At 44.9% G+C, this 9,046-nt stretch overlaps 2 protein-coding genes across 3 annotated transcripts; one reads left to right on the plus strand and one right to left on the minus strand.

Annotated features, from left to right (window-relative positions):
- The first annotated feature begins 443 nt into the window (after positions 1–443).
- Positions 444–3,479, plus strand: LOC119302458 (mitochondrial inner membrane protease subunit 2-like). Its single transcript, XM_037579492.1, has 4 exons — positions 444–745; positions 840–912; positions 1,052–1,217; positions 2,994–3,479. The coding sequence occupies exons 1-4, from the start codon at positions 598–600 to the stop codon at positions 3,108–3,110; spliced, it is 504 nt and encodes a 167-aa protein (XP_037435389.1). The 5' UTR covers positions 444–597; the 3' UTR covers positions 3,111–3,479.
- A 1,562-nt stretch (positions 3,480–5,041) lies between these two features.
- Positions 5,042–8,603, minus strand: LOC119302459 (bifunctional L-3-cyanoalanine synthase/cysteine synthase, mitochondrial-like). 2 transcript variants are annotated; one of them, XM_037579494.1, is made up of 9 exons: positions 8,308–8,603; positions 8,105–8,214; positions 6,773–6,830; positions 6,325–6,381; positions 5,928–6,234; positions 5,740–5,819; positions 5,601–5,660; positions 5,406–5,486; positions 5,042–5,303 (listed from the first exon to the last, which is right to left on the minus strand). In XM_037579494.1, exons 1-9 carry the CDS (start codon positions 8,506–8,508, stop codon positions 5,205–5,207), a joined length of 1,053 nt encoding a protein of 350 aa, XP_037435391.1. In that variant the 5' UTR covers positions 8,509–8,603; the 3' UTR covers positions 5,042–5,204. The 2 variants fall into 2 exon arrangements, with proteins under 2 accessions (XP_037435391.1, XP_037435390.1); XM_037579493.1 differs by having other exon boundaries at positions 5,928–6,381.
- Positions 8,604–9,046: the final 443 nt, after the last annotated feature.

Genomic DNA, 9,046 nt, shown 5'->3' on the forward strand with positions numbered 1-9,046 from the left:
AAGCGGGAATGAAAAAAAGACAAAAAAAAAACAACGGAGGGGTTTTTGGATGCGGAGTTTCTGCTCCCGAGCTCATCTGCACTCTCGTTGACGAAAAAAATCAAAACAAATATTAGAAAAATTCATAAAAACTATTTTTTTATGGTAGATAATTTGATGCATGAGGCCCGCTTCAAATTTTAACTTATTTGGACATCTGAGGAGTTCTCGGCAAAAAAGACAAAATTAGGGTTTGTAAAAAAAATACTGTTCACGCACTGTTCTGACCTGATTTATCTTTTTTGCTGAGAGCTGCTCAGATGTCTAAATGAATTGAAATTGAAGCGGACCTCACACGTCAAATTATCTAAAAAATGGATTTGTTTAAATTGTTTTAGTATTTATTTTGATTTTTTTTTTCGTATCTGGAATAGATGAGCCTGGGCACCGAGTTGGATTTCGGGGTTTTTTTTCTTAGCGGAATGCTAGTAGTCCGTACTCCTCGCCGCTACGACCCTGACCGCGCCGCCGCCGCCGCCGCCGCCTCAACTGTGACGGCGAGCAGCCGCGTCGCAGCGGTCTGAGCAAGGGTACCACCACCCGGATCGAGCTCCGGACATGGCGGCGGGGGCGTGGGCCGCGCTCAGGTCGGTCGTGAAGCCCTGCATCGCCGGCTCCCTCATCGGCCTCACCGTCTCCGACCGCTACTTCACGGTCGCCGCCGTCCGAGGCGCCTCCATGCACCCTACCTTCGAGGGCAGGACAGGTAAGCCCCACGTCTCCCCTCTCCGCCTACGGGCCACGGACACAACCAGCCGGATTCTTCTTCGATTTCTTACCGTCGCTGGCATCTCCGCCAGGTGAATACGCGTTGGTGGAGCGGCTCTGCCTCGAGCGCTATGACTTCTCCCGCGGCGACGTCGTCACCTTCGTGTAAGCTCGCTCGCCGCCTCCGCCGCCGACGCCCCGGCCGGGCTGCTTCCAGGGCGTTCAATGATGCTTCCAGTGGGTCATGGGTGTGGTGGTGCAGATATATACCGGATCTTGATTCTTGGTGCTGGTGTGCATGCAGGACGCCGGTAGACCACCAGAGGAAGGCGATCAAGAGGGTGATTGGGCTGCCCGGCGACTGGATCAGCGTCCCGGAGACGGAGGAGATCCGGAAGATACCGGAGGGCCACTGCTGGCTCGAAGGGGACAATGGCAGCGTCAGCCAGGACTCGAGAGCCTATGGCCCAGTAAGACATTCTACTGCTCCCTTGAATTTACCCATATTTTGCGTCTTGCTAGAAAGATCTGTTTTGCAAAGATTTTAATCCTGGAATTTCCCTGGAACGTCACCCACCCACTCGTCGCCTTCAACGATTTAGTCACCCCTGCAGACTTTTCTGTATTGCGAAGAGTCTCTCGAAAACTTGTGTGGCATAGGCCACTGAATTTGTACTGAGAGACTTGTTTCAAATAGGGTTACCATCAGGCCAAGCCTGAACTATGAAGAATGCATTGGATTAGGAAGAACTAACCAAAGGAGCAAATGTACAAACAGACTGGTTACATGTCCTCTGGAAAATTACTAGTACTAAAGTATTGACTTGCATATCAAAGTGAATATCAAGAGGATTTAAGTATGGAGTTGTAATTCTCATCATCACTGGCCAAGAAAGAGCCCATTGCCAATGAGCTGCTCTCCTGCTTTCTCCACCGAGGTTCATCTGGAAAACCCCAAACAATTTCCACGGTCAAACTTTGCTAGAACAGAGCACACATATGTAACGTGTAGAAAGAGTCCAAGGAAGGACACGTGCAAAGATAATTGACGACAGTTAATTTTTATTACCATGACTATAAAATACTGGGATATCATCCAGTCATGTGTAAAGTGAGAAAAGAGTCCAACGGCAGATACATACAAAGATAACTAGCAACAATTAATTACCGTTAACATCAAATATTGCTGCATTTTTGCATGCTGCTTGGACAGTTGGCTTGTCCATGTCACATGTTTTTATGTTTAGACAAGTGTCCGTGAGTCTGCCGCCCACTCGTCAGTCGCAGAGTCAAAGTCATCTCTGGAGACTTCTCTATTTTTCCAAGAGTCTGCGCGAGACTTGGCAGATGCCAGCCTAGTTAAATTTGTCCAGAGGCCGACCAGCAGCTTACCTCATCAATCCCAGCCATGGAGGTTTCTCATTTTGTTACAAGTCGTGCTCTGGGTAGACATCAAGTTAGTGCCATGACAGGGAGGAAGCGGTGAGGAGTGCCAATCTAATTTTGTTTGAGAACTCATGTAATGTAAGTCCTTGTATTTTCTGATACATGAGAAACAGATGTGTTTGCATGGACATAAATCATTTTATGGAGTGATTATACACCATTCAGCTAAACGTATTACAGTATTAGAGATCCCAGTTAAGATATAATTGGATGTTCTATCAGATCCAGCAACCCCCCTGCACTTCTTATTCCAATGAAACCCAAATATCACCCATTACGGTTCAGGCTTATGCATAGAATCGAGCCAACATGAAGCCGCTCCTCTGCTCTGAGTGTTGCTATCTTGTATTCCTCTGTTTATATTCGCTGCTTTGTTCTAGTTCCAGCTTGTATTGTAGTAAATCAAACACGTATTGCATTACCTCAATGGAATAACTGTCTAATCCAGCTTAGCAGAGCTGGGCTTGCACTTGTCTCGGTGCTATTTCTGATACTGCCATGGTGCCGCGTCCAATTTGGTTACTGTCACCATTGAAATTGAAGCACAGTCCATCTGCAGTTTAAAATTAGCCTGAATCCAGAATACTGGTTTGTCTTATAGTACTTTTGGTTTAAAACGCAGCAACACACATGCTAGGGCAAGTTACATTTGTGGCTGATGTTAAGTCAGGAGAGTTTTTTATGTCTTAGGTTGCACAATTTTTGGTGGGAAAATAGAGCACACCTGTGTACTTGATATCGGCTGTAGTCCTGGCAATGATGAACATCTTTATTATCCTTTTGTTGTCTGCTGCATGCAGGTGCCGATTGGTCTGGTGCAGGGGAGGGTGACACACGTGGTGTGGCCGCCCCGCAAGATAGGCCGCGTCGACAAAAGGGTACCGGAAGGAAGGGTCATGCCGCATCGGAATCTCTAGCCTCCCCATCTTCCTTCCCCGGTTGCTTTGTCCTGCAGTTTTGTTTGTTCTCACAGGAGATTCATCATGTAACAATGTAACATCAGCGGCAGGAGGAGGGCATTTGCTGCTCCGCCTTCGCCCGAGTGTAGGCACAGCAATAGAGAGTTTATTCTTCTGTAACCTTTACCGGCTGTAGGAACTGCGCTTTTGGTAGGAGCCTGCTAGGCTAGGTAGCTGTTGCCACTGAATTCCTCTGTGGATCCGGTGTGTTTTCGGTGGTTAAGTTCCGCTTCTGATGAATCACCGTTGCTGTGATGATGTATCATGCGTGGAATGAGCATTTTGAATCTACAAGCCGATTGATTATCTATTATAATCGTGCTATTATTTCGTTGTTTGCAAAGACAACAAAGTTTGATATATTCTAACATGTCGCAGATAACAAGATAAATGATCTCAAAGTACTTGCTGAAGGCAGCACGAAAAGAAATCCTGATCAGCTGAATCTTATGAACTCTCGCACCAGCTGCTACCCCAATGAAAGACCACAGAGAAACCAAGATGTAGAAGCAAATAGAAGCCCTCTGATGAAACAAACACCAGGAACAAATGGAAGCCGCATGATCACCCATACACCAGTAGGAAATGGAAGACCCCAGATAAATCAAACACCAGTAACAGATGGAAGGCCACCGTTGGACCAAACACCAGGGATAAATAGAAGACCTCAGATGGAACAAATGCCAGCAACAAAATCGTAATATTCTAACATTAGTTTCTTACAGAGTTCAGTTCTTAGCTAAGCACACAGAGATGTTATACAGTATTTATATACTTTACCAGAATCTCATGGTGCCAGATTTATCAACTTAACCTGAATCTCGCGATGTCAGACTGGATCTAGGTGCTGTTGAACATAGAAGGGGCATTACATCACAAAATATATACCTGTAATCTGGAGCATTGAAGTGATAATTTTCACCATGGATGTGTCAAAAAAGGTTTCTGTTAGTATGCTTACTGAGACTCCAAGCTCTGAAAACCTCCAATGAAAGCGCTAAACATTGGTAAACTTCTCAAAAGATGAGTAAATTGACATTCTTATCTGCATGATCTTGTGGAATGTGCTTATTTTCATGGCAGAACTAGTTAACACTGGCAATTCAAATCTTGAAATGGAACAAATTGTATTGCTCCACGAGTAGAAACACAATTTCTCTATCTTCAGGAAGATTATATTCCTGACTTTCGGTTGTATTACAATTATGACTCTGCTCTGCATATACATGCTTTTACTGCTTTGCTCTTTATGTCCTTGTTAGGTTTTGGATTGTGATAATGCTTGCTTGTTAATGCCAGCCTCGCCACACCTTACATTTATCTTACTAGAGAGGCAGATCTGAATCTAAATGTAGAACATGGAAAGGTAAAATCAGCTCGATTGGTTGGTTCAAGATACAGGCTGGCACCTACACAGAAAGAGGTGGACGGATCGAAAGGTCAATCCACAAGAGCAAACTAAGAAGGTAATCAGTGATACCTTGCCCCTTTGTGTCAATGAAATTGTCAAATTGGTATATGACACCTCGAGCAAACTAAAGGTGTTGGCTAGCCTGAGTATGAATGCTTTCAGCGATTCCTATTAACGCGCACCTGTTGCAATACTGCTCACAATTCATGGCGAACATCCACCGAGTTCTGGTTCTGGAAAAAGCATACAACTGAATTTACTGAAAAGTTGCGCTTGCGTTATGTTTGTTGAGTGTGTGATCGTGGCTTTGTACTTCTGTTTGAAAGTGCAGGAACCACTCAGAAGAATCATCGATACGGACAATGATGGTGAAGGCCGTTCTCAACGTAGAACCAAGTATGCATTGTTGTTATCAAAGAAGCACGAAATCATCATTTGCAGCAGAAAGAAGTTGTAAATGAGACGAAGAAAACACATGTACATCATAGATCTCCAGAGAGATAATTCCTTTTTTCAACCATTTCAACCATTGTTTACAGAGGTACACATGATGAACAAACTGAAGAATCGCAATGAGGTATGACTAGCACTTGCAACATGGTTGCAGTGAATTTATTCTACATGCGCTGTATAGCTCCAAGTTAGTCCACTGGCACTGGCTGCATTGCCTCAGCCTCCTTCCTCAGACCCTCGAATAGCGCCGACGATAAGTATCGCTCTCCTGCGCTCGGATGAACAGTCTGGAACAACAGACAGGTGCATTGGTCAGTCAGTCTTCTGAAACTTCTCCATCTTAACATATTTTTGTATAAAATTCATAGATATGGGTATGTATGTCGTACCACGATGAGCTTCCCCTTGTTTTCTGGCCTCTTTGCGAGTTCGATCGCTGCCACTGTGTTGGCTCCTGATGATATCCCCACCTGAGAAAATGTAGCAATTTCAGCACAATTTTGATGTAACCAGTCCAGTTTCACATGAGTCAATATAACCATTCCTTTTCTTTTTCTTAGGGAGCAGTTAATTTTTTTACTTACCAGCAGGCCCTCCTGCAGTGCCAACTGCTTCGCCATCTTAACGGCGTCCTCGCCTTTCACCTGTCAATTACATGCATGAAATCAGTAAGAATTACAGAATCTATTCTACCAAAAGAAGAAGCCCAGTTTGATACCTTACCTCCAGAACCTTCTCCATGATATCCATGTCCAAAATATCTGGCTTAAATCCAACTCCATTTCCAGTGATGAGGTGAGGCCCTGCAGTTAGGTTCAGTTAGCAACATGATTAGGAGCTAGCTAAAAAAGATATCTACTAGCATGAAACAAAGAAGAAGGTTTGATCATTTTCAGAAACCAATAGCCTACCTGGCTTGCCACCATTCAGTACATTTGCCTCGGCAGGTTCAACCCCATAGATCTTTGCGTTGGGGTTCTTCTCCTTGAGGTACTTGCCGACGCCGGTGACGGTGCCGCCGCTGCCGATTCCCATGACGAAGATGTCGACCTGCCCGAGCGTGTCCTCCCATATCTCCGGACCGGTGGTCTCGTAGTGCACCTGGACGTTGGCGGGATTCTCGAACTGCTGGAGCATGAAGGCGCTGGGATGGTTCTCATAGAGCTGGGTTGCCTTCCTGACGGTGCCTCCCATCCCCTTCGCCGGGTCAGTGAGTACGAGCTGCGCACCGAAGGCCTTCATGACCACCCTCCTCTCGAGGCTGGTGTATGATGGCATCGTCAGCACGAGCTCGTACCCTTTGAGTGCAGCCATGAACGCCAGGCCGATGCCCATGTTCCCGGATGTAGGCTCGATCAGCGTCGTCTGTTTCAGAAGCGACTTGTGGTTAGTTTCAGATCCATATGCAGGTGTGACAGTATATGCTTCCTTCCCGCAAAAAAAAAGACAGTATATGCTTCCTATTGTCTCAGCATGTTTGCGATCTCAGTGCTATTTCCAAGTGAAATAACAGTTAATGCTTATTTATTTACCAAATTTACAACTCCCTCCGTAAACTAATATAAGAGCGTTTAGATCACTAAAATAGTGATGTAAACACTCTTATATTAGTTTACAGAGGGAGTACTTCCCTTTTTTTTGACAGCAAGTTGTTGCTACTTCCTCATGGTTGTTGAATGGGCCTGAGCTGAGTTCAAGAGGTACTTTTTGCGGAATACAGTTGTCGATTTATCTGAAAGCATGAGTGATGACTGACCTTGCCTGGGGTTATCAGCCCCTTCTTCTCCGCATCTTCGATCATGGAGATTGCTGGCCTGGATCATACATAAGACGTATTAATCACTTATTCACACAGGAAGCGGAGGTGGAATTCTTGTTTCCTTCAGATATACTGACGGATAAGAAATAGGTTGGTAATGTTCCTATTTCATTTTGCATGCTTGTTTTGGCTGTATATGCTATATTCTTGCGAATAAAATAAGCAGAGTAAATCGTAAGCCTTCAGGTTTGTTAACAGTTAAGGATCATATAATTCAGACAAAACAAATTGTCCCAACGGGATCAAGCGAGCCAGGTTGCCAGCTTCACACTAGCTTGTAGATCTGGATGGAGAATGCATTGTTCTAGACTGCAAAGTACTCCAGTACAAGACTTAAAGGACCAAAATTAAGGTGGGCTAGTCACTCATCCTGACTTGTATAACAGAAAAGACTAACTGCATCTGTCTCTAATTCTTTCCTTGGATCCCAGTGCATATCACTGTCGATGTATCACAATGAGGCAGACAAGAAGATATGGATCTGGAGCCTGACTTGTCCCTTCATTATTTTCCCCACGAAAGCGACCGGATCGATGGGGAGGGTATTTTAGTCGATTCCGGTCGCTATCTAGATCAGAACAATAACAATACTTTGCTCGAGATGTCCTCCAACCAGTGTGTGTCTGTTAGCATGATAATACTAGATTAACCAGTCGCCGTCTGTGAGTATGACATGGATCGTATATATGCCGCTTGTGGGCGGTATTAGTTCAGGTAGGGATGGATGATCATAAATAGTTTGATGATCTTCTGGTTTCATATAGATGGTGACTTGTTGGAGCCTGCCTACGCACAGGTCAAAGATCTGGTGTTTTGATTATGACCATCAATATTATTGTTATGAGACCGGATATTCGATTGGCTCCACTTGGCTGTCTACTGTCTAGTCTAGAGCAGAAGTGGATAAGCTGCTATAGTTCTTGTCCACCAACCGACGCATCAAGCAGGATATTATCACATCAGAATTCAGAAGCGAAGTGTCAACATGCAGGAATTGATCTGCAGCCACTGGAATATGATCGACAACTGATTGATAACGGCCCACAGACACCACACTCGTATCTACTACGTACTCCCATAATAATATAAGATGTTATTACAATCGATATACACATATATTGATCGATTGTAATAAGATCTTATAATCAATAGAAGATCGGAGGGAGTACTACCTAATCTCGTACTACGCACTTGTAAATTAGGACGAATCGGATGTGCGTGACTGCCACGTGAAGAGGAGATTAATTAAGGTAATAATGAGCAATTAACCTGTCCTTAACGCTGAAGGAAGGCTGCAGGAACTCGAGCTTGGCGGCGACGCGGGCGCCGCACCCCTCCGTCACCCTGTTGAGGTACACCAGCGGCGTCCGCCCGATGAGCTGCCATATCACATATCACATCCGAGGAGGGAGTATCAGATGGAGCTATATGGACTAGAGGAAGAAGATGGAAGCGGGGTGTAGGTAACGCACGTGGGCGGCGGTGTCCCGGATGTTGAGCACCCCGGGAGCGGGATGGTCCTCCTGCTGCTGCAGGGTGGAGAAGGGAGACGCGGCGGCGCCGGCAGTCGAGGGGGCGGAGGACGACGACGCTAGCCCGCCGGCGGCGGCCCCTTGCAGCTGGCGGAGGGACTGGTTCTTGTTCCTCATCAGCCTCATCACCATCCTCTCCATCTCTCTGGCTGCTCGGTCGGAAGGTACCTAGCTAGTGGAGCGGAGTTGATGAATCAGTGGCGCGCGGTTGGTGTGGTGTGCTGTGATGTGGTTCGCGGGCACGCTGCGGGTAGATATATACTCCGTCCGTGGTCTCGGCAGAGATTTCATTATGGACCATATACAGAGTAAAATAAATAAATCTACACTCTAAAATGCGTCTATATGCATTCATATGTCATCTATATTAAAAAAATTTAAAAGACTTATATTTAGCAACGAGATTTTACTATGGACCAATTTAAGAACGAGATTTCACTATGAACCATGTACGGTGTAAAATGAATGAATCCACACTCTAAAATATATCTATATACATCCGTATCTGATCCATAGTAAAATCTCTACAAAGATTGTACTCCCTCTCTTTTTAAAAATAAAATCTTTTAGATATTTCACTATAGACTAGTATCTACGAAGCAAAATGAGTGAATCTATACTTTAAATTATGTTTATATACATTCGTATGTAGCCTACGATGAAATCTGTAAAATATTTA

Source organism: Triticum dicoccoides, chromosome 5A (genome assembly GCF_002162155.2).
Source record: "Triticum dicoccoides isolate Atlit2015 ecotype Zavitan chromosome 5A, WEW_v2.0, whole genome shotgun sequence".
Lineage (NCBI taxonomy): Eukaryota > Viridiplantae > Streptophyta > Magnoliopsida > Poales > Poaceae > Triticum > Triticum dicoccoides.

Coding starts and splice junctions, on each gene's coding strand:
- LOC119302458 (XM_037579492.1), top strand. CDS start 598: ATGGCGGCGGGGGCGTGGGCCGCGCTCAGGTCGGTCGTGAAGCCCTGC. Junction 746..839: donor TACCTTCGAGGGCAGGACAG/GTAAGCCCCACG, acceptor CATCTCCGCCAG/GTGAATACGCGTTGGTGGAG. Junction 913..1,051: donor GGCGACGTCGTCACCTTCGT/GTAAGCTCGCTC, acceptor GTGTGCATGCAG/GACGCCGGTAGACCACCAGA.
- LOC119302459 (XM_037579493.1), bottom strand. CDS start 8,508: ATGGAGAGGATGGTGATGAGGCTGATGAGGAACAAGAACCAGTCCCTC. Junction 8,215..8,307: donor TCCGGGACACCGCCGCCCAC/GTGCGTTACCTA, acceptor GTGATATGGCAG/CTCATCGGGCGGACGCCGCT. Junction 5,487..5,600: donor CACTGCAGGAGGGCCTGCTG/GTAAGTAAAAAA, acceptor ACATTTTCTCAG/GTGGGGATATCATCAGGAGC.